Here is a 26993-nt window from a genome sequence, read left to right as displayed (position 1 = left end):
ACTATTACTCTTTTCACTACTTCTCTTATTTTACAAATAAAAAAAGAATCAATTTTTTAATAAATACGCTTAAGAAATATTTAAAAAAAATGAACCTTCAAGCTTGCGATTTTTAGAAAATTTCGTAATTCTATTCAATTCAAATATATTTTGAAAATATTGCATAAAAAAGATTTAAAATATAAATAACAAAAGAACGAATTTAAAATTGATATTTTTCTATAAAGGGAAGAATTTATTTGCAAAAAATATATAAAGTTTAAAATATTTTTTAAGCAATATTTCATGTTTTTATTTCCTTCCAGTCAATAGTCTTTGAATTACAGATCCGTTTTTATTTCCGTCTACTAATGACATTAAAAAATAATGGAATGAGCAATTAATTTTTATTTTAAATCTAATCCTAAAATAATTCCATTATTTTAAAGTCATAAAAAAAAACTATTTCAATGTATGTTGTGAAATGAATTTTCATTTTCTAAACTATCGGCAGATGGCAGCACCAGCAGCTCAAAACTGTCCATCTGAAAAGGGCATCGAAATATTGCTTACATTTTTAATTAAAAAGATAAGAAGAAGAGAAAACTGAAATTCACAGAAATAACAAGAAAATAACTGCCATATACTTCCAATATAAATTCCAGACTATGCTTAATTAGTTTACCATTTTATATATATCCATCTGATAATTTCAAAAATCCACAATAATGTGAATTTGTAGTGTAGCTGGAATTAACGAATTAAAATTGGCAAGTTAAATATTTCCAAGAATAATATTTCATGGAAATCTCCTAATAAAATTCCATCATAATCTCCATATAAGATGATTTTGATTGCGTAATATTATTTGAAAAATAATACAAGACCACCAGGAGTGTCTTCCTGAACCTTCCTTGCATTCTAATAACAGTTATACTCTCCCTCATAATATTTTGGTCTTTCTGAGAAGCCTTGAATTCCATGAGTACTCAGATATTAATTTTGAGAATTCTGCATATGAGAATTTACACTTCCTAGAAATATAAAGAAAACCGGTACATATGTATTAACGGCATGCTATTGGAGAATTGGTTAAGAGTCTGTCTATAAGAGTGCAATCATTAGGGCTTTTTTGTGGCAAAAAATTAATGGAGTGCGGTTGATACGCAATTACCCAACAACCGGCAATGTGTTTTAAGCGGCTTTTTCCGGATCAATTGAAAGCAAATTTTGGCACAAAACTATAGTTGTAGTCATAATATTATTTATATACTAAATTTTATTTGTTTAAAACTTTACATTTCTCAGTTATTACATTTACATGCAAGCAAAAATATAGATCGAGAGATGTCAATTTTCCAAAACGAGTGTAACTAGATAAGAAATATACTTTATAATTTTTTTGCACAATGCAGTTCTAGAGATAAAACAATTTGAAATGCTGCGAGAAGTCTTTAAAGTTAACTGCTTATCAAAATCAAGAGTGCTCGAATGGAGTAAAATATTTGAAAAAGATAGAGAATCCATCTTAGAGAAATCAAACTTTGAAAAATCCTCTACTTCGCCTCATTTTCTGCATGTTAATCAAATCAGAGAATTGTTGCTTAGTTATAGTTGTTTAGATATTGCAGATATTATTGAAAATGCTCCTACTTCCGAAGTGTCAAAAAAAAAACAAAAGTTGTGTCAGAATAACTCAAAGACTTTGCATGAAGATAAAGCTTCACAATAATATTACACATTGTCAATATTATTTATAAAATTTTGACAGAAAAAAAAACCTATCAAATATGGCTTTGCAAGCTCTGTATTATTTCCCTCTGCTATAAGCGTGCAATTTTTTTTTACTTTAGCTCTTAAAACTGTCTCTTCGTTGTCATTAGTTTGAATCCATTTAATTCATAAAAGAAAATTAGCTACACATTTTTAATTCGTTTCATAAAAACGATTTTAAGGTTTCTTTTTCATGATTGGTAAAAACGTTAGCCGAAGTGCATTGCCGTTAATAATGCTGTGCATTGGAGGAAATTACTTTGAAGTATTTGTTATAAATATAGACCAATAAATAGATATGCCATCATTCTCAATATTATTTGACCACAGAAGTATCATTCAGAAAAGTACATACATGCCTACTTCCATATATAGAGAGTTAAATCTTTTCCAACTGCGCTGCTCATAGAAATATAAACATTCCATTTTATTATTATAGATAATTTTAAAAATAAAAATGATTAAACTATACTTTTATTTTTGTGCAAACTAGTATAATTTTTTTAATTTTTAAATAAATATGAAGGACAAAACAAAATTGCAAAATGGCTTTTAAAAACTTGCATCAAACTAAAATGCAAATGACATTTAAAATATGTTTTAATTTTTAAAGAGTATTTAGAGATTTTTCTTTATATATTATTCATTGGGTCTTAATTTATTTAAAGATAAATTTTCTGCACTTCCTGCTATTTAGTTTTTTAATCGATATTTTTAAATAAAAATAATTAATGTGTGTGTGTTATTTAAATTCTAAAAATATCTTTCTAATCACTCGACCAGCTTCACTTTATTTTTTTAACTGTTTGGCTTATTTCCCATGAAAACTGACGTGTTGTGTTGACAAATTCCTTTTAAAGACTATATAAACTCAGCATACTCTCTCTTTCCTGCTTTATGCCTTCCAATTCGGTACGCTTCTCATTCCCACCGCAGCTTGGACAAAGAATCATGATAATTGATAAAGCACTCCACTAGTGTTTCACCAAATCTGATATATTTATATATCGATAGTTTAATCTTCGATACCTATTAGAAACGTATTGTTATAAATATTATAGAATTTTTCAATCATATTTTTATCAGTGGATGGAGCTTTAATTACATAATCTAAATTCAATAAAAATTAATCGATTAACTGATAATTAAAACTCTTAAAATATCAAAACATTAAGTTGATATCTAGAGAATGTGACTTTATAAATTTTCAAAGCCTTGGTGTATTATAAAATAAATGAAAACTGTATTAACCTATGTTTTCGGACACTTAAACAATCAAATTAACCCTTTAAAGGGCCATTTTTTTAGCCATATCATGTTAAAATATTTTGAGGCTTGAAATTAGAATAAGAAAAAGGATACCTTTAGCTTATTAGATAAATTTAATTAATTAATTAATTAATTAATTTGGTTAATTAATAATTAAGTGACAAATCAAGACACATCATTTTGTGTGATATAAAGAACTAAAGCATCTAAGTTTCTTTCTTTCTAAAAAAAATTGTCAGAACTTATGCCAAAATACATAATTTCATACAAATATTGATAAATTTGGTGGGAAGCATACTTCCCACGGCCCTAGAAAGGGTTAAATAAAATTGCATAAAATTGTAATCACTTCAGACAGTTAAGTTACTTTTTTAATGCATTCTGATTAGTTAATTCTATCCATTGAGGCAACTTAAATCAATTTATAAAGCTAATAAATTTTTTTAGAAGTAATAAATGTTTGTTTATTTGACGCTTAGCAGTTATTGGAAAATGTTTTGTTTGTTTTAAAATGAATGAATTGTTACAAAACTTCAATCTGTCTGTTTTATAAAAGAATTTTTGTACAGTATAATAAAAGGTTAATTCAAGAATAAAATTTTCAGACAATTTGACATTTTTATCACCATATTTTGTTAAAAAATTCCTGCTGAAATAGCAAAATATTTTTTAAAAACGATTTTATCTAATAAGTCCATAAATAATATTAGTTCTTTTTATAATAATTAAAGAATGATATGCAAATTATTGAAATTACAAAGCATAATATTTACATTACGGTCGTATGATGTGCAAAAAGGGATTACAACGGTATGGTTGTGTACTTTTATAAAATTGTTCACATGAAAACCAATTTCTTCCTGTAACATTCTGATATTTTTTTTAAATAACTCTGTAGTTTTAGAAATATATTAGAACTTTCTGTTATGTAAGAGATTTAGGATTTTTATTACTGCCTGTCTTTGCACATTCTAAATCAAATTTACAAGGAAACAAATTATGGTCTGTTGCAGAAATAGAATCATTATGAAAGAATGTATGTGTACTTTCTAATACAAATTCACTTGAAATCAAAGTCTTGCTCACTACTCATTTCGACTATATTCCTCTTGGTGCAAAGTTATAATACGACCATTTTCACAATCAAAAGAATTTAAAACATCTAATACTGTTAAGCTTATAAATGATTGTTTGTGGACATTCGAAAATTGGTTCACTTTAACTTCCAGATCAATTGCAGGCAAAATTTAGTTTCTGCCTGTAATAGATTTGGATCTTTTATAAATATCTATGTAGTTTCTGCACTATTTCTAAAAACAGAATCTGGTTCATAATAAATATCGACTCTTTATCGTGTTTTTTCCATTATATGTAGGGTAAAATTGAACTTTTGGGGGTTAAATATATGTATCTTACATTTGTATAATGTCTAAACTCAATTTACATGGAGCTATTTTCTGTTTCACAATAAATCACAACTCAATAGTAATGCTTTATACAGAATTTTACCATATTACGCGATGACTGAAATACTGTATTATATAGAAGAGTTGCAAATGAATATCTAAATACGTTAAAGTCAAATCAGATGGAAAGGAAGTCTTATTTAAAAAGGGATCTGGGTTCTTTATGAATTCACACCTCTGCAGGTTCAAAAATAAAATAACATCAAAACAAAATCTGGTTCTTGGTTTAATCTCATTTTTTTAAAGATCTAGTTGATCAAGTGTAAAACATTTTACACCATTTTTCAAAAATAAAAATAATGTACCTTAAAATTATGTGCTTGGTACTTTAAAATTTTTTTAAACAATATGAACATTTAGTTTTGGTCTAAAAACAATTTGAACACTTCGTATGCTTGTACTGTTTTTAAAAGAGTTCATATCTGTGATATTTTATTTATTAATAAAGATATTTCACAATATTTTATGATAAAATTCAATATTCCTAAATTTTTTTGATAGTTTGCATTATATAGTTTTTTAAATATAGAAATGAGTATTTTCCAAAATAATTTCTCATAGAAGCATCCTCACTGCGATATCTTTAGAGGCAACACGATTGTTTAGAATATCGAAAAACGTACAATATCACACAATATCTTGTGCTAGTAAAGTAACACGTTCCGATTATTTTTGAATCTTTTAAATGTGTGTCTGTGCAATTTCTAATACAAAATCCGGTCCTATCAGATGTTGGTTATTTATCTGGTAATGTCAATATATTGTACTAATTTTTAAAGGATTGCAAATTATAGTAGTCATTTTGCAGTACTTAGACTATAAATGCATGTTTGTGTACGTTTTAAAATAAAATCACATGAAAACAAAATCTGGTCCATAACATAATGCTATGCAAATAAATAAATTTAATAGGAACCTTTGTCAAACTCAGTTACTTTTCAGTTCAGATTCGAGTTACATGAGGGAAAAAAAAATAAAAGAAACATTTTATGGTGAAAACTTCTGGAGATGAAAACTATACAACAATGCTAATAAAAAAACACACACACTAAAATTGAATACATCTTTGAAATGATACATGTATAATACTTTTAATTTGATTTTGATTATATCAAAAGAAAAAAAAGAAACATTAATTTCATTCATATTTACAAGAAATCATCCGCATTTGATGCTTTTTTTTTCGGTGACAATTGTGTAGCAGCTTGACTAGCGTTACCCATCCTGTTGCAAAACAATGTAGCATTTTGGTTAATATTGCTGTGCCATGAAACACATTGGTATTGTTACAGTGCAGCACCGGTTACAGTCAGTGGCGTAGCAAGGTTAATTGGGGTTCCGGTTAAAGTCGCCCCAATTTGCAATATTTCATGTAATGAAGTGAAAAATGGATGATTCGCTTTTTTGCCCCAGTATCACACATATATTGCATAATATTGTTGAATATTGTATAATGTAATATCCTAGAATATGGAACAATATTGTGCAACAATATATGCTACCTGAGTGCTATTATGGCGCCCTCTAATGGAGCTAGGGGTATTATACTTCTTTTTCCCTCCCCATTGCTACGTCACTGGTTACAGTAAATGAACAATAAATAATCTATACACACAAAACACAATTTTGTACAAGCAAATAGTACAATAGAAAGGTATACAGCATATCTTACAACGAATCAATAATTTCGTACAGCCTCCATGTCTTATGTTTGAAAACAGTCTTTGCAAGCAAATTTTAGTGCACAATCAGTCGACTAAGAAAGACTTTTTAACAGCTGAAACATAAAATGCATTATCTGTCTGTAAATAAAGTACATTTTTGACGTTCTGATTCTTGTATGTACAAGTATGTAAATAAAAGTAAAATATAATTTCTTTCATCATCAACGTCATAGATTCACTAACCTTAAATCAAATAAATGTTTTTAATGAATTAATAAAAAATGATGGAACAAATCTAAAATTAAAATTTTGCAATAGAATTAAATATTTTATACGGAATAAAATTTAAAACTTTACGACCAAATTAATGAGGAAATTCCTTTCAAGTATTTCTCTTAATAAATAATATTTCCAGATGAACTTTTGAAAATAAAATAATAAAATGAATTTTTTCACGACATTTTAAATAATAATTTTTTAAGAATTTTAAATAATTACTGTTTTAAAAATTTTACATAATTTACATTGTAGGAAATTTAAATAATTAATTATTATTAACATTAAAATTTCTAATCACTAAAATTTGTTTAATTATTTATCAATCAATTCTGAATAATTAATAATGATATTATAAACGAAACTAGCTTTTAATAATTTATTTGAAATAAATATTTTTCAAATATAGTTTGTACTTTAAGGATTTTAATGCAATTTAATTCAGTAATTTATAATTAACGACAGAAAATATTTACTATTAAATTTGGTTGCTTTCTTAACGAAAGATAAAATACAAGATTAATACATTATCTTGCAAATATAGTGATATTCCCCTGAAGATTTTGAAGCTAATTGAAAAATACTGTAACTAAATACTTTGATTATTTCAAATAGAAAAAAATGAGAATTCTTTATCGAAACAATTTGGAGTTCACAATTTTTTTCTTACAAATATATTAAATTTTATCAAATAAAAGATTTTGTAAATATATTACCAATAAAAATAAATAACTTATATCTATATGACTAGAAACAATTATTCAATACTTTTCTTTCAGGATTTTGAACTTTTTTTTCTGATAACAATTAAATAGGTCTGTGCTTTTTAACATTCTTTCATAATCTTTGGTTGATAAAAATTCGGAAAATTTTGTTGCTGTCATTCATAAACAACTTAGAGGGCTCAGATTCAATAGTTATTAGTTTCACGTTAAGTTCATAATGAAAATTAAATAAAGAATCCTAAACAGAAAAAAAATTTTTTATGACAAATTGAAGTTATAGTATTTTATAATAAACCATATTGTATATTTTTATAATATAAGCTTTTCACTCAGATAAATACAAATTAATATAAATATCATATTATAATTCTTTCAACTTAAATAAAATAGCTTTAACTTCTTGTCCCCAGAAATAATTTTAAAATTATTTTTTATTTATATTTTATCTTTTTGTTTAATATTAGAACAGACAGTTCAGTTGACATTAAAATATTTATTTTGTTGTTAATTAAAAAAAAACTATTTTCATCTTTAAATAAATCTCCATCTTTTAAATTAACATAAATATATATTTACTAATTTTAGATTAGTTTAACTTAATATAATATTAAATATTGAGATTACATTTTTAATTATACAGATAAATAAAGATCTTACAATTAAATAAATTCCTTTTAAGAGTAAAAAAAATGTATATATTTATTTATTAGATTTAAATTGATTTTATTTGATGCTGAGTAGATTTTGATTTCTTATAATTATATGTAAATAAATGCAAATAAGCATATTTTTAATTTATATTTTACATTATTATTATTTAAAACATTATGCATCCTGATTTATTTTCGAATTATATTTTAATTAATTCTTATTAATAATTAATTATTATAAATAAAATATTAAAATTTCTTATCAATAGAAAATTTTATCTACTTATGAAGAAATTATGAATAATTAATAACGATATCTTAAACGAAACTAACTTTTAATAATTTATTTGAAATAAATTCAAAATAAAAAAAATTATTTTGATATGCATGACACTTATTTTCAAATACAGTTTTACTTTAAGAATTTTAATGCAACTTCATTTATTAATTTATAATGTTTAGAAATTTAGAAATTATCCCTTTAGAAATTTATATATAAAAAAATTAAGAAGTATAGAAAAAATCTGATGAAACTATATTTCAGATTTTTTTTCTACTTTGAAATAAACTCAAGTTACAAAATGTAATAAATAAATGCAGTGATAAATATATTAGTAATTAAATATACTTATATCAATAAAATTTCTCAGTATGGATGATAATTATTTTATCAAAAATTATTAATCAATCGAATTTCATTTTTTACTAATTCAAGAGACAAATTCATTTTCATTGATTTTGAAGGAAATTTCTATAATCTTATGGAAATCTATAAAAAGAAAACACTTTCAAAATTTTATAAATACTTTCAGAATTAAGTGATTGTAAGAATTAAGTATATAAATGAATCATTGCGTTTTTATGATTATATATATATATATATATATATATATATATATATATGTATATATATATATATATATATATATATATATATATATATATATATATATATATATATATATATATATATATATATATATATATATATATATATATATAACTTTAAAAATCTTATAACAAAACTATTGAAAATAAAATAACTGTTGAAAAGAAACTTCCAGATTCTTATAGAAAAGTATCAAAAAAAAATTGGGGGAATTTTATGGAAACTTCCAGAATTCTGAGCCCTCACCACGCATGCATCTCCGAAACAGACAGTTGCTCAAGACAAAACTTATGTATCACTACTAACACCAGCAAAGCTTTACAAAACATCGAAGTTTCAAAATGAAAACACATAAGTATATCCTTCTTGACTAGCAGCAAAATGGAGCACAAAACACACCAACACTTGAACAGTAACAGTAAAATTGATAGTTAATCCATGTCCTTTATAATTTTTCACAGTTATTTTTTTACACACAGATGCTCTTTCAAAGAGTCTCTAGAACACTTTTTTCAATGTCTCTTTCTCCAAAGTTTAGAGAAGATTGAGAAAGTTGTTTGATTTTTTTTTTCCATATTGGATTGTTTTCTGGAACACACGTTTCTGATTTGTTCTCTTTGGATGTGGGATTCACAATAATCAGTAACTTGTGGTTTGAAAGATTTTTGTGAGTTCTTTTGAAAGGCACAATTTCAAAAATAAAAGATTTTTTTTATTTATTAAAAATTAAAATTATTTTTTAATTATAAAAAAATATTTTTAACAATGTACATTTAACGTGTTTAGCTTTCAAAAATAAAGTTCAGTTAAAAAGTATGAAAATTTTTATTCTTGTAATTGAAAAATGAAAAGTATTTCACACTATAATAAGAATGCCATTATTTGGTGAAATTTATTGTAAAAAATCTGCTAAAGTGATTTTAATAAACAAAATTTCATTTTTGATGCAAAATTTTAAATATTGTATATCAGTTTTATACGATATATATGAAACCATTGATATCAATTTTATAGTTAAGTTGCATTTGTTAAAAAAAAGTATACAATTCAGAACAAGTTAATTAACAAAGGAGTTGGAATCAATAGAAAGAAATTTTGCATAATATCGCTTTTTTATCATTTCTAACTTCTCCCATTTAAATCATTTAAAACAATATCAATTAACTTATAAAATTTAGTAAATCTGAAATATTTTAAAAACTCCTTAAACAATTTATATGGTTTTTATGTATCATTGTAATTAAATTCTTTTATCGTCGGATTTTACCTGGACCTATTGTGGACAGCTCTAAAATCTCATGCAACAAATGCCTTTGTAAAAATCTTTCAAACCACATACTCTTAATTGTGGCATCAGTTCAACCTCGTAATGCGAGTACCGTGCTACCGCCACCTGGCGGCATGATCTTTGGTATGGACAAAGCAAAGTTGCTTATGGCAATGTCAATTTTTGGCTTCTGTTTTTGGTCCTTCGGCAACAATTGTCCTTGCCGGAGGACTTTGCTTGCCAACAGGAGGTGTGGATGAGGGTGAGGCGTGGTTGCTGGCGCTGGTGGAGGTTCCACAGGCTCTGTGGTGGTTTTCCCAGTCTTTATGTTGGCAGAAAGCACCACAGTAGCGAGCAATATTGCACCCAGAGCAAGTTTCATTAGCTTTTCTTCCACAGTTCCAGCAACTCTAGGGAGAAGAATAAAGCTATAATCAGTGATTAAAAGAATACAATAAGTTTTTAAATGCCAATTTCAAATTATTTTATGATAAAGCTAAAATGACAGCAATCAGCAAAGAAATTTCCCACCAAAATTTTTAAATACCGTATCATCAATTGATATAATAATAGCAGTTTTCATAACAACTTCAGAAAATTATCATACAAAAATAAAATAATGAATGCAATTTTCATAATTAAATATAATATATAACGACAGTTAGTACAAACGGTTATTTATCTTTTCTCTTATGTTCAATCTATCAATCAATGTTCACATTTATATCTTTTTTTTTCGTGTACCACTTGAGATTATTTCACATACCTTTAGGAGGAAGCATGCCACAGATTGAGAAACGCTACTCTAATTAGGTAATCCGTATTATATTATACGGATAAACAAATCCGTATTATATTCTTAGAATTCTCTAGCTTAAATACTCCTAAGGATCTAAATATTCGATAATAATCATTCGATCAAAAAGAGCGCTTTTCTACGCTGATTAAGCTTATTATATCTAATTCTCAATTATATCTCTTTTTCCATGCACCCCCTGAGACTATTAAGCATACCCTTAAATGTAGACTTACCATAAATTGAGAAATCTGCTCTAATCAGAAAATTCGTATTTATTTATATTCTTGGGATACTCTAGCTAAAATATTCCTAAGGATCTAAATATTCGATAATATTCATTCGATCAAAAAGAGCGATTTTCTACGTTGATTAAGCTTATTATATCTAATTCTCAATTATATCTCTTTTTCCATGCACCCCCTGAGACTATTCAGCATACCCTTTGATATAGACATACCATAAATTGAGAAATCTGCTCTAATCAGATAATTCATATATATTTTTTTTTATTCTTTGGATTCTCTAGCTAAAATATTCCTAAGGATCTAAATATTCGATAATATTCATTCGATCAAAAAGAGCGATTTTCTACGTTGATTAAGCTTATTATATCTAATTCTCAATTATATCTCTTTTTCCATGCACCCCCTGAGACTATTCAGCATACCCTTTGATATAGACATACCATAAATTGAGAAATCTGCTCTAATCAGATAATTCATATATATTTTTTTTTATTCTTTGGATTCTCTAGCTAAAATATTCCTAAGGATCTAAATATTCGATAATATTCATTCGATCAAAAAGAGCGATTTTCTACGTTGATTAAGCTTATTATATCTAATTCTCAATTATATCTCTTTTTCCATGCACCCCCTGAGACTATTCAGCATACCCTTTGATATAGACATACCATAAATTGAGAAATCTGCTCTAATCAGATAATTCATATATATTTTTTTTTATTCTTTGGATTCTCTAGCTAAAATATTCCTAAGGATCTAAATATTCGATAATATTCATTCGATCAAAAAGAGCGATTTTCTACGTTGATTAAGCTTATTATATCTAATTCTCAATTATATCTCTTTTTCCATGCCCCCCCCCTGAGACTATTCAGCATACCCTTAAAGGTAGACTTACCATAAATTGAGAAATCTGCTCTAATCAGAAAATTCATGTTTATTTATATTCTTGGGATACTCTAGTTAAATTATTCCTAAGGATCTAAATATTCGATAATATTCATTCGATCAAAAAGAGCGCTTTTCTACGCTGATTAAGCTTATTATATCTAATTCTCAATTATATCTCTTTTTCCATGCACCCCCTGAGACTATTAAGCATACCCTTAAATGTAGACTTACCATAAATTGAGAAATCTGCTCTAATCAGAAAATTCATGTTTATTTATATTCTTGGGATACTCTAGCTAAAATATTCCTAAGGATCTAAATATTCGATAATATTCATTCAATAAAAAATAGCAATTTTCTGCGTTGATTAAGCTTATTATATCTGATTCCCAATTATATCTGATTTTCCATGTACCCCCTGAGACTATTAAGCATACCCTTAGATGTAGGTATACCATAAATTGAGAAATCTGCTCTAATCAGATAATTCGTATTTATTTATATTATTGGGATTCTATAGCTAAAATATTCTTAAGGATCTAATTATTCGATAATAGAACTATTTTTCTACATTGATTCAACTAGAAGAGGCTAAATTATATCTGTTTTTCCATATATCCTCTGATGCTATTACATATTCCCTTATGAATAGGCATAACACAGATTGAAAAACACTGCTCTAATCAATATATTTCATATCTACTTATATTATTGGGATTCTACAGCTAAAATATTCCTATGGATCTAAATATTCAATAATATATCAAAAAGCGAGGTTTTTTTTAGCACTGATTAAGCTAGAAGATGCTCATTTTAAATAGTTTATTGTTTGGGAGGCAAATGCTACAATGATGTCAATGGTTTCTTGGCTATCTAATATCATGTAATAATACCACACATGAATAAGAACAACTTTCAGAAATTATGTCATTTTAACGCCATTTTTTCAGCAAGCAAAAGCAATTCTCTAAACAATATCGAATATAAAATGTTTCTATAATCTGTAAAATAGATTGCTTGGCGTTTATTTTTACCTCGGTTGATTCATCCTGATGATTGATGGCAGCCATGGTCTCTTCAGCCGCTTGTCTCCTGGCATCGGAGAGCATTCGTTCCATTTTTGCCCTTTCAGCTGCCAGCAGCTCACTGGCCTTGGTCTCTGCAGCTGACACAGCCTTCTGAAGTTCGGCGACCGCTTGTCGCTTTACTTCATGTACGGCCTCTTCTGGCAAGGGGAGAAGAGGGGGTTGACGAGCCCCAACAAGTCCTTCCGGCACTGTAAAAGGAAAATAGTCATGTCTGTTATATAATAAAATTTAAATGCAAAGCACCAGAGTTTAGCAAAATAATTAAATAGAGAAATAAATTGGAATTTTTTAGAAAATAAATAAGTATGCACACATGACACACTTTTGTCAAAATGATGAATTAATCCATGTATAAGAATTATCTATAAAGTAAGCAAGCAATTCTTAAATTGCACTCTATAATGATATATGAATGACATTAAAAATTGTATTTAATTTTTGCCCATAATTCCAACACCACTTAAGAAAGTTTCTACTAAAGATTGTTAATCAATTTACAAGTTTGTTTTTCTATTAGATAAAAATTATGTTTTAACCTATAGGAAATTTCATTTTATCTTTAATATTGTAATTCCTAATTAATGAAAATGTTATAAGATTGGCAGTGAATTTATAAATTCATTTTTCTATTATTTAAAAATAATGCTTTCATCTGCAGAAAAGTTTAATTCATTTTTAGCATTGTAATTCCAATTTAATTAAAAAATATTAAAATTGAAATCACTTTATTTATTTTCTTTTGGGGATTTTCATATATCGATTAGTAGGATTTGTAATTTTAATCAAGATTTTTAAAAAAATCGTTTGGTGCCAATATTATTCTTTGCCTCTCTCTCTCTCTCTTTTTTTTTTTTTTTTTGCAAGAGAAAGAAAGAATTTAATGTTTTACCATAATAATGAATACGTCAAATACTTTTTTTCATACAGATATATCAAATCCGGTTTCAAATTCCTTCTGCGGTCTCAAACTCCTGGAAGCAATCCGCCATATTTATTATTAATTCTGAAAACAATCAATTCTTTCTTTCTTTCATAAAATGTGAAAACAACTGATAAATGTTGTTACTTGTTACGCGAAAAAGGCTTAATAAGGCATGCATAAAAGACTCCTAGATCAGAGTAATTTAAGACTTTTTTCCCTTAAGCAATCGCTTTATTATAACATATTTAACCCCTTGACCTACGAATTCATTTAAGTGCCTAATTTATTTACTGTACCCTATCTGGGATATTTATTGTTATTTTAATTCCTGTGGGGCATTTGAAATACTGAAACGTTTCTAAGTGCAAGTATTCAACGAAATATTGAAACGTTAATAACCATTTTAAATTACTTAATACTTTCATTTATTTGCAATTTCAAAACTAAAAAAACTAATACTTCAATGAGCGTGTTTATATCTGTTACTGTATGCGAAGAGGTTAATATCACGGCCATATATGTCATATAACAGATATAAAAACCTTATTTTAATTAACTATAAACTTCTGAACAAACACTGGAATTAGAAATCATTCAAAAACTAGTACCTGTTCTCCGTCTGACTTCTTCGGTGGACTTATAATGCGGCAGGATATCGGCGGCTCGTTTTTTAATGTCGAATTCCGTGCCATCTAGATGCCGGCTTCTCCAAAGTGCCATATCCTGTCTGTCTGAATAGCTTCGGTGTTGTAGAATTGCTAAAGCCCGCTTTGTCTTTTCCACCATGCCCAGTATACAGTTGAGCATCTAGAAGTAGAATGAAATGAAAAATTTTAAGAAAATACACACCTTTTCATTAATGGGCAAAAAATAGCAATTTTTTTAATTTTATTTTTTCACTTTTAAATATCAAGATCAATTGTTTCCTGAATTTATTTGCAGATGGCGCCGCATCTAATTTTCCCTATTTTTTAGTTTTTAATTTATGTAAAATGTATTATTACAAATGTTGTGAAATTTAGAAAACACTTTTTCCTACCATTAGCACAAGCATTATAGAATAAACATTTCATTAAATACATCTATTAATTGATAACTAAATTTTGAAAATTTTAAATTAGTCTATTGCCATCAAAAACCAACGTGTGTAAAATTTCAGATATGGGTAAGATTGATATAAAGATGAGATCATCACATTATATTTTAAACTGTGCAATTTGTCTTGCTGTATATGTATTACGCAAAAAAAGTGAATAAACAGGATGAAGTTTAAAAATTATAATCAATGTATTAATTCAATTAATTTTAATTTTCTATGTTAAATTTGGATTCAGAATACTATAAACTGTTTAACATTACAAAATTTTCTTCTTAAATAATATTATATCTTTTGAAATGTGTAGATGTTTTGGTAAACAAAGAAAATAGGACTTACATTATTCTTTATTAATTTCAACCTTTACCAATTTAACTTTAGCTTTCTTTATTTTTATTTTATCTTTTGCACCAAAGTTTTATATTTCGCAACTATTGTTCATTGATACGACGCAAGGCATTTTCTGCCTTACCCAATGTCCATCATTTTTTACAGTGACTTTGAAAAATTCAAAAATTAAATGTTGGACTTAAGTTCCATGTTAAAATTTTGATCACATATTTAATCAATAAATTATCAAGAGTCATTAATACATAAACGCTATAAGAAATTTATTAAATATGTGGATCTGCATGGATTTAACTTTTGAAATTTTGTTTGACCAGTTCGAAATTAACTTTTAAAAAAAATTTTCAACCTAATTTAAGCTAGTTGGAACCTTCTGATTTTACAATTTATAACATATTTTCACCAATTTAAATATCATATCATCTTATTTTTATCAATTTATCAATTTAAATATAAATTATCTTTCTAAATAATATAGATTTTATTCATCATTTATTCATCATCAATAGTATAGATTTTATTCGTCATATATACTACTTTAATTTACATTTTAATGAGTTTAAATCAAGTATATTGAACCCATTTAGAAAATAATACTGATTTGTAATTTTCAATATTTTATATACATATTATATAAATTGCACTTTGTATTCAAATTATAGTACAGTAGATTGATTGTTGATTGTTTTTACCGTATGAATATTTTTCCATTCATCTTCCATGTCTCTGTCATCCGTAAAATCTCGATGCACTGAACCTGAATAATAAAAATAAAAAATAAAAAATCAGCTGGTTAAAAAACTTATTCATTTTTATTAAAAAATAATGCGAGATAGTTATTTTTAAGATATCATTTAAATTTCATGATGAAATAAAATAACTATAAGTTAAAATAACTTTTCCTTAATAAATAAAAGATTCATAAATATTCAAACAGTAAACCAAATGCATAATTTTTTTAAAGATAAATGTGTCGATTATATGCCTAATTTACAAAAGGAACAAAATGGCTATAAAACAAATAAAACTATATGGGGGTTTTTTTTCGAAATATTTTGTTAGTTGATAGTTTAGACTGTATATAAGAACATTTTCATTTTGTGAGCTAAAAAAATTAAATGAATGGTGAAAATTTACAATTCTGCATGTTTTTTTAACTTAATGAAAATATAAATATTTTCGGCCACTAAGAAAGATATTCTAGCTATTAATGCAATCAAAATTTTATAAATAAAAATTATTTGCTTTTGGAACCTTTATATTTCTGAAAGAGACATGAAATCATAAAAATGCTAACAGCTAATTAGATGTTCAAGTCAAAAAATAATTGAATCTTTCTGTATTGAAAAACAATCATAAAACAGAGTTTTTAAAGATAAATAAAATTACAAATATCATAAAGTAATGCAATTATGCAATACACCAATAAATATATATAATAATATGATTGACAATAATACTGAAAAGATAATAGGATGACTATTTGTCAATTATCTACTTACATATTTGAGATAATACAGGGTGTTTGAAAATTATTGAACACTTATAAGTTCAGATAAATGAATAATTAGGGATAATTTATTTTTTACGATGCCACATATTACTAGCATTGTGCATAAAATTTTATTTCACAATATTGTCGTTTTTTAGTATCTGATAGATGGCGCTATGTATGGTATGATGCTGATTTAATAAGCAAATTTCACTATGTAGTGTTGCCATGCGATTTTCAAAATGAAGTAAATTAGATTTGTTTTCATGGATAGCTATGGAAAATTAATGTGTATTTCTAGCATTTATTTGTAGAGTTTGAAGCAATACGTCACAGCTGCTCCTTGATCTACAATTCCGAAGCGCTTGCATATACATATGTTGAGAGACTGAATATCGCTTGGGCATGCTATGCTCGATCAAAGGACATGCTACGTTCAATCAAAGTTAATACATTTTACATAGAAATTAATTAACTTTAATAGCTCTAGTAATAAGTAATTAAAGAAATTTGTCTCTATACCTTATAAGTTTTGTTTTACTTAATTTTGCAATAAATCTAAGATTTTCCCAATACTCTGTGTACGCATTTATTATGGCGAATATTTATAATAATAGTATAAATATTCTTTCTACTTTTCTAATCACAAATTTTGTTTCGATTTCCATCTTAATTTTTCAGTTTATCTATGCAAAATACATCTAGAATAAATTATTATTGAAAAATACTTATTTACTCAAGCATTTACCATAGTAAGGCCTGCAGAGATCTCTGTCGTAACGGTCAAACCTCTCATACCTATCCCTTTCCCGGTCCCTGTATAGGCCCTCTTCGAACCTGAAGTTAAGACTTGGCGGCAGGTGGTTTGGTGCCCCCGCTGGACTCATACGGGATCCCAGAGTGGGGCTGGGCAGAGTCTGTTGGCGCTTCGCTGGTGGAGGACCATCGGAACTGTTGTCCGAATAGCCATTCTCACGGGAGCGACTGAAATTTAAAGAACATGTTTTAAATTCAGATCTCTGTATATATATAGAGAGAGAGAGCGAAATAGAACTTCCAAAAATGCAAACACTGTTTTAATAAGCATTATATAAGCAATTACTAACAACAATCATAAATTCGTAATTCAAAATTATCCATTAAAGTTTAAAATTTCGTCTGTCATAGAATGCTTACAATTATCTATGATGATAGTCCAGGCATTCTAATAAAATCGAATAATAAGATTGCAAAAGTCAGTCGGTCAGAACACGATGCAAGATTGCAATCGGTCAGATGACGATGACGACGCCTGAATTAGCAATCCCTCTTCAAACTTCCACACTACACCAGTGGAAAGGAGAAGTTTTACTCCGGTGCAGACTTAACATGCACAAAGCTCGGATATGTGATGATTTAATGAATCAGATTTCGAGTCTATAGCTCGAAGTCCGGCTCGAGGCAAAGGCTTTACCACTAGGTTTACAGAATCAAGCTGTGTCATCCAACTTAAAAAATATAAGATTGAAATTTGTGAGTGGGTAGAGAAATTCAGCAGGTGTAAACTCACCTCAAAGATGAAAGGAAGTGAAATGACAAAATATATATACTACAAAGAAAAGAGTCATTATTTATAAAAAAAAATGTAATTTATAATGTAACAAAAATCAAAGGTTATTTTTTATTAAATAAAACTTTGAAATTTCTCAGAGAACGCGATTAAATATTGTTTTCATTCATTTGTATTATGAAATTATCTTGTGTGATTCTAATTGTTATGCAATTATAATGAAACGAATATCAAAATTTTGGGAGTAATTTGCATTATGTTTAAGGTAATGTTGCATTGTGGCTAATTTGTAGGATTTGCATATACTATTGACTAAAATTTGAATTTAAACTGAAAATATCAGATTTTTTTCTATTTTATATCATTAATTATAAGAGGGCTATTAGAGATTTCATATTTTTTTCTTAACAAAGCAAAAATTAAATTTTATAATAAAAGCACACACATTAAAAGGAAATTTGCAGGTATAATTAGATAAATTTCCAAATGAATTAGTAAAAGAAAAATTTTAAATCACATGAATTGTGCAAGTCTTTATTATTATTATTATTTAAGCATTTCAATATAAGACGTTTCCGTTTCTTTCAAACTTGCAATGATTCTGTAAAACCCTCTTCACCGTATGAACATGCTCCTAACAGGAAAGTTGCTAAAAATCGTCCTTGAAGCCAAAAAATACATATTTTTAGACCTTAAATTTAAAAAATTTCAAAGTCGTTTCCCAGTTTTTGCATATAATTTGGCAAACAGAGCTATTAAATAAACAGCTAGTGAGTATTTAAAATCTATTTCATACTCTGTTGCATGAAGATTAGCTTCACCTTTTAGTTGAAAACTGCAATTCTTGCAAAAAGAAAAAAAAATCATCATTTCAAGGTGCAGCAACAAAACGGATAATCCTTTATATCGTAATAACTATAAAAAAAAGTATAATAGTCTCCAAAATAATTAAAAATATAATGCAAATCCTCAAATCTAATGTGGCATCCCCAAAATTGGTGAGCATTTTTCCATTTCACAACATTTCTACATTTGGCCTTTACAATATTTGCCACTTTATCACAATTATTTATATAAATTCACAAAATGTACAAAAGTATTTTTAAACAGCTGTAAATGTTATAGCATAAAAAGTTCCAAATAATAATAAGTATAAGAAAAATAATAAATACTAAGAAATTAATTAATCTTAGAAATTTGTGGAATAAGGAAAAAATTCTCATATAATTATTTAAGAAGTGTATTTGTTATAGAGTTTGAAGGAAAAGGGTGCCAAAAACAATAAAATAGTAATATAAGTGTTTTCTGGATTTTTAAAATCGTTTCAATTATTACACGCAAGTTAATTTACCAAAACTTAAATCTGCTTTCTTATTAAAAATATATAATTTAAATTGATCATGAACTATTACAATCACATTATAGGGAAATTATTCTCAATCCATTTATGTGTTTATTATTATTTTTTTCACTATATAATGCTATTTTGTTTTAATTTTAATTGCAGTTTAAAATTATAAAATAAACGGTATCGAAAACTTAATTATTTTCTCTTCATTTCATAGATTTAATAGTTTTTGAAATTATAGCGGAGTCTTCTATTATTTCATAATGACTATGTGTTTGATGAAAATTCATCGAAAAGCTTGGACTTAAAAAATTATCGCTGTATATTCATTTTTCATTTATTAAAATGGTTTGCAATCCATTTAGTGCATTTTTTAGGATAAACTTTCACATAAACTTTAGCCTGCACTTTTATATATTTATGAGTAAAAGTGCTTAATTAAAAAGTATTACTGTGTATTCACCTTTCATTTATTAAAATGTCTTACAGCTCATTTTCAGTGCATTTTGAGCATGGACTTTTATATATGATTTAAAGTGCTTGATCCAAACAAGATAAAATTACATGGATATAGAAATAACAGATAAACAACAAAGGTGATTTTAAGCGCAATTTGTCAGTCACAGATTGTTATTAAGAATTTTTCTTCACTGATTTGAATATTGTGTTCTAAGGAATATTCCATACATTCTCATTTCCTTTCGCTTTCAAGTAAAAAAATATGAATATTAGATTTTCACGAAATATTAGATATCCCAAAATTAAGATGTTCCATTTAAATAAATAAAGAGTATAGTTTAGATTTACTGTTTTATATTTGAGTTAATTTTACCATCAAAATTAAACGAAGTCATAGATTTATAAAAAATATATATATATAACGAATTCCTAATATTTCTATTAATTAAAAAATTCCATTCCATTTTATTTACAAAAATTATAGAAAACTTGGCATTATAAAAAAATCTATGAATGAACTATTTTCGAATCAAAAGAATAATTACATGTGACAATTTATAACTATTAACAACATTAACTTTCAAGATCAATATAATGATGTATTAATGCATTATAACATCATACAATTATTTTTATAGATATTTAATGTATCATGTGTCTCATTCACTGCATTTTTAAATATAAGAGGAGCATATCAAAACAGTTATTACTACGAAAATAGAACAAAAATTAATCTCTGTTCATTATCAAAACAGTTATTACTACGAAAATAGAACAAAAATTAATCTCTGTTCATTATCAAAACAGTTATTACTACGAAAATAGAACAAAAATTAATCTCTGTTCATTATCAAAACAATTATTACTACGAGAATAGAACAAAAATTAATCTCTGTTCATTATCAAAACAGTTATTACTACAAAAATAGAACAAAAATGAATCTCTGTTCATTATCAAAACAATTATTACTACGAGAATAAAACAAAAATTAATCTCTGTTCATTAACAAAACAGTTATTACTCCGAAAATAGAACAAAAATGAATCTATGTTCATTATCACATATACATTCCAAAAACATTGACTCGAAATGAAATAGATTTACAGGGGTTATTCTAACATCAAAGCTGAATTATTAAATGACCCATGGGAAAAGCAGGGACTTCAAAACACATAATATTTATTTAATAGTATAGTAATGAAAGAATATTTAATACTCACGATTCAGGTGGTGTCCGTCTTTTCACACTTTCTTTGACGTCGGTCTGGAATATCTCGAAAGGCTCACCGCTAACGTGGGAACCAGACTCTATGATGAGCTGTTCGTGCTGTCGGATGTACTGCTGAGGGGTTTGCTTCGCTAAGCGTGCGAAATGAAGCAGCTCGGCGTGAAGAAGGGGCAGATTGGCCTGTTGAAATGGATTATTAATTTAATGTATTTTATTACAAATTTTGAGATAATATATGACTTTTATATAATTGGTAATAATGAATTTTTGTATTGTAATGATTATGTTAGAAAATTTGCTAAATTCAATAAAATCAACAATCTAAAATGGACAATCTAAGAACAATTACAGTCATGGAAATTGTAAAAATTTAGTGGCAATTATAAAACAAAATCAAACGATATTATTAATGGTAGCGCGTTTTTTATTTAAAAAAAGGTAAAAGAAAACATAGAGAAAAACAAGCCATTTTTATATGCAGACGATATTTTTGACTGTAACTTGATTCAATTCCAATAAAAACACGTATTTATATTAATTTTCTTTCTTTGATATTTATTGAATCTTGGTGTCGCTGCACTTCTACTCAGATTTTGATTTTTTTTTATTGCAGTTGAAACAGTAAAAAAATTTCAATATAAATAAATTTCTGTCTTTTTTTTATAGAAACTAAAAGTCTTAATTTAATTGGAAAGACTCTTTAAACAAGGAGATTTTGCTCTGTCTTATATCAGAATAACAGAGCGATTAAGAAATGGCTAGGTATTACCTAAAATTTATAATCTACGGCGATTATGTTATGATTTCTAATAGCATAACTGCCATAGGTACAAATCTTTATATAGTATGAGACCAAAAAATTGCTCAAGTAAATTTTTATGTAGCTTTTTATTAAGAAAATTATTTTCATTTCTTAATGTTCTCTATGTATATCAGTTAAAGGTCTAATAATATTTTATCTGAATTTGTAAATAAAATTTTACTCTCACAGCTGTTCTGAAACAATTAATCTTATACTTTAAAAGAATTAATAAATCTTATCATTAATAATTAGAATGCAGATATTTTATATTGACGATCACAAAGGTCGAAAGAAAATTCATAAACTAAACGCTTTGTGAATAGTAAAACTAATTATTAATGTGTATCACTAACTATTGGAATTTTCTTTTCAATTGTTTCCAGAATATTTTAATAGTTAAAGAATAAAAAATATTTCCTTTTTTAAAATTTACATTAATTTATGGTACTTTCATCACAGTTATTTCATAAATATGGCAAAGAATAAATGCATCTTATTCATAGAAAAAAATCATATAAAATTTAAATACATCTTATAAATAGAAGAATCGTTATCTATTAATTTTACATACGTTCATAAAAAAAATGAAATCTTACTTTCAAGAAAGGAATGACGAAAGGCCTTAAAGGATAATTCGTCAAGTCTTGGACTTTTTGATGAAATTCTTCGATGGGTAAAGATGAGCTCTGCAGGAAAAAAAACAGCATTGTTTGACAAAAATCTTTTATTTTCAAAAGAAAATGAAATAAAATCAACATTTTTTAGTATGAATCTTTAATTCTTCTATTTTCTCTCTCTCTCTCTCTCTCTCTCTCTCTCTCTCTCTCTCTGTGTGTGTGTGTGTGTGTGTGTGTGTGTGTGTGTGTGTGTGTGTGTGCGCGTGCGTGCTTGCGTGCGTGTGTGATTGTCTTTTAAATTATTACGTGAATTGATTAAAATGGCTGACGATTACTAAACCAAACATTACCGGTCTTCAAAATTTCAGAAATGGTTTTACTTACAACGAGTCCCAGAATGAGAGTATGCATTCGTTCTCCCGTGTCCGGCGAGATATCCGCTCCGAATTGTTGCAGTGTCGTAAGGAACCTTTTGAGCTTGCTGAGGGGCCTGACATTCAGGCCTAGGCCAAGATCTTGGGGACCGTTCACTGAAGAAGGAGTTGGGGCCACGGAAGAGGAGGTGGTTCCCGGGGGAGAAGGAGTGCGCCCTGCTGGAGTAGTAGAATGCGGAGAATGAGACCCGTTCATACCTGCAGATGAAAAAGAAAAATGAATGGTACAGATATACAACATAAAAAATTAAACTACATAAAATTTTCTAGATTAAAATTCAGATATAAATATCAAAAATTTAGCATCCATGCTGCACAGTTTCAACTGGCAGTTTTGCCGCTCTTCATATTTAATTATAGCTCAAGATTGTATGATCCATTCAAAAACAGAATTTGAGTAATATCGAGAACAGAAGGCTAATACAACTAAACACTGATAATACTTTTGCAAAAAAATTTAATTAAACTGTGGCTGAAGTTCGTAAAACAGTTTTGGTCTCCTCATTATTCATTTAATGAAATGAGGAAAAAAGCACTTAACTACTTTAGGTGTGAATTCTGAAATCTAAAAATCTAATAAGAAATTGCTATATATTTTAAAATATAATCGAGAATATTTATTATAGATAGAATTTATCTTAAAATTCTATAAGATAAAATTAAAGCAGTTAGAAATAAATCAGCATAAAATAAAATTTAATGTATAATTGTTTGTGTATAGCATAATGAAGTTATTTAAGGCTTAAAAAAATTACTTTCTACGCTTAAAGCCAAATGTCTAAGATATTTTGTTAAATTTCGGATTTTTAATGTGATTGACTATTTGCAGATTTACGCAACAACAAATGGCCTCGAAAACTCAATACATCTTACGCGAAGGGCATTAATGTCTAAATTTCTATAATAATAAGGATGAAAATGAATAGTTTGTGAGAATTTTTGCCCATGAATTATTTCTAAAGAATTAAAAAAATTGGAAATTGCTAACAAAAACAATAAAAACAATTCGATAAGAAAACCTGATAATAATAAAATTCAAAAAAAAAAATTAATTTGGGTCAGAGTTTATTATTCATATTGTTGATAATATAAAATAAAACGTACTTAGAATATCCACAGAAATTAATGCTCTGGTACTAATACTTTTCTTGCAAAATTTAATTCTAGATCCTTATAGTTACAGTTATGGTCGAAAGAATAAATGCATCACTACTTCAAAAAATAAAAAATTTAGATTTTTTTTTCCAAATTTAACAGAATGAGATTCGAATACTTTATATTCAGTAAAGCATCTTAAAGTTCTATTGGATTAAAGTTCTACTGTCTTTTTCAAAAGGAACAACTACATTTCTTTTGTGTTTAATTCAGAAAGAATTTGCTTAAAAACAGACCATAAATGTGAAAATGGCTACAAGTTGTGAGGAGTCACGGAGACTTTGTTGCGTGACAATAAAGCATTGATTCTACGTTTGAAGAAAAATGATGTATATATGCTGCGCTGAAAGCAAGCTGGATTGAAATAATGATAATAAAAAAAATTACTTTAAAAAATATAAACAAAAACTGCGCCAAATGTAGCCAATGGAACAACTCCATTAGACCATCTGCAAAAGTGCACACGGATTTTGTTCTTTTTTATTATTCTTTTATTTGTTTTATATCGTTTTTTTCGTTTGGATTGAGCGGAAATGTGAATTAATATTTCACTGATATAAGCAGGTGGGTAAAATTTAATGGGAAACAAGATTAGAATCGTCTGTTGTTTCATTTCATGAAAGCATTCGAAATGCTCTTTGTAGAAGTGTTTTTTTTTCGAACAGAATACTGCCTTTATTTAAATGTAATGTTATATTTTTCATTTTATCGTTTTCATATACTTCAAAATTTTTGTTTTAAATAAATAATTTTTTTATTAAACTGAAATAAGAAAATAAACTGGCAAGAAAAACTTAATCCAAAGTAATAGTTCTTAATTCTTGTAGTTTATAATGCACATAAAAATTTTGCATGATTCATTTTTTTTTTAAATTTCATTATTATGTAATACTGAAAGAAACTTCTAAATCAAGTTTTCAAAACTGCGATCAGTAAAAATTTTAATACTGTATTTAATGATTTAGATGTTGTATAATTTTTAAGCCAACGAAAAAAATAAAATAAATATTCATTAAAATATACTTAATAATTCATAAAATATACTTAATTATTTCTCAAAAAATTAAACTAAAATATTAACATACTTTTGCTACAGAGTTCACTTTTACCTCATTTACCTCATGTATACAAGAAAAATCTTTAATATTATATTTATAACTAAGTAATGTTTGAAAAAAACTTATAACGACTTTTTAAAAAGAGATGATGATTCTTACGAAAGAAAAATAAGAACTTATGCACAAAAAGAAAAGCAAGAAAAAAATATTTATGCAAAATATATTTATTTATGAATTGTAGATTTGGGCATTCATTATGACTTCACATACGAGTTTACATCTGATAATTTTTTAACAAATAATTAAATATCTATATATTTTTTTTATAAATTCGATAAGATTTTTAATCATATATCAAAAAAATATAATTGATTTCAAAAACAATGACTAATAACTTACATATTGGCTTAATTTATGAAGTTTTTATTGTATATTTTTAAAAAAATCTGCTAGATATTATTTTGATTTATAACGAAACATTTTATAGCAAAGAGGAAAAATTATAAAATAGGTAAAAATATTTCGTGGTGCTAAATTTCAAGAACGAACTTTCTTTAGATACCTTATTAGTTTTTCTCAAATATTTTCCATTTCAGCAATCTTTTCATCTATTTCTTGCTAAATAAGCTTTAAACTGTTTAAGCAAATAACTTTTCCGCTGAAAAACTACTAAACAATTCCGCTATCCAAGTGTCCATATTTAATTTTTCTGCATTTTTAAATCCATTCCAAACATCAAGTACATTCCGTCTGTTCTCTCTCTGGGCGGTTTTAACTCAGCATCCACTGACCAAACAGAATTATTTTAGATTTTTCTAGCTCAAAGAGAAAAGAAAGATGAAGTGTTGAAAAAGAGATTACCTGAGCTAGATTTGTGGGAGGAAATGGGAGCAGAGCTCCTGCCGCTAGAGGGCGCCGCAAGATGTTGTTTCACTGCACTCGGTGACTCCGGCATCCTTGCGGAATCGGAAGTAATCACATCTGCTGGAAACAAAAAAAAATAAATTATAAATCGTTTGCTCGTTTCTTTTTTTTTCTTTGTTATCTGTGAGTGCATATTGTGAGAAGAGAAATAAAAATATATATATAATTGAAAATAACTTTGGAAAAAAATCGTAAATAATCGGTACAACACCAAAATAACAATGTGAAAAAAGGAACTCGATAAACAGATGTAACAACAATATCGGATGATAAAATGACAATTTATGTTTTTAAATAAAAGTCGCAAAATGTTTATTTTTTAAAATTGGCATCAAACATGTTCACAGAAACTTTTTTTCTATTCATAAAACAATAAATTAATAATTAGATATTAAACAAAATCAACAAATTATAGTATGCTTAAGCGGATTATAAATTTAATTTCAAATGCTTTTTTTAATAATGCTTTTACATTACCAAAGAAAAATATGTAATAATTTACTTATTTTTTTTAATTTCGTTATATCAAGTATTTATGAAAAATCTAAGAGAAAAGAGCACAAATAATTGAATATAATT

General features: G+C 26.7%; 1 protein-coding gene across 9 annotated transcripts in view; it reads right to left on the bottom strand.

The window, feature by feature from the left end:
* Positions 1–9551: 9551 nt before the first annotated feature.
* LOC129973069 (protein CBFA2T1-like) overlaps positions 9552–26993 on the bottom strand; it is a 92932-nt gene continuing 75490 nt past the window's right edge. For 5 of the 9 annotated variants that reach the window (XM_056087431.1, XM_056087437.1, XM_056087435.1 and 2 more), the window contains exons 2-10: positions 26352–26474; positions 23228–23475; positions 22823–22912; positions 21417–21604; positions 17588–17823; positions 16040–16104; positions 14512–14710; positions 12928–13169; positions 9552–10368 (exon numbers count right to left, since the gene is read on the bottom strand). In XM_056087431.1, the coding sequence (XP_055943406.1) occupies positions 10135–10368; positions 12928–13169; positions 14512–14710; positions 16040–16104; positions 17588–17823; positions 21417–21604; positions 22823–22912; positions 23228–23475; positions 26352–26474 (1625 nt within the window). In that variant the 3' untranslated portion in view covers positions 9552–10134. The remainder of the gene's footprint in view (positions 10369–12927; positions 13170–14511; positions 14711–16039; positions 16105–17587; positions 17824–21416; positions 21605–22822; positions 22913–23227; positions 23476–26351; positions 26475–26993) is intronic. The other 4 variants (XM_056087432.1, XM_056087438.1, XM_056087436.1 and 1 more) reach the window with 1 other exon arrangement.

Source organism: Argiope bruennichi, chromosome 6 (assembly GCF_947563725.1).
Source record: "Argiope bruennichi chromosome 6, qqArgBrue1.1, whole genome shotgun sequence".
Classification (NCBI taxonomy): Eukaryota; Metazoa; Arthropoda; class Arachnida; order Araneae; family Araneidae; genus Argiope; species Argiope bruennichi.
Note: the sequence above shows the minus strand (reverse complement) of the source record. Positions and strands in the feature narration are given on the sequence as shown.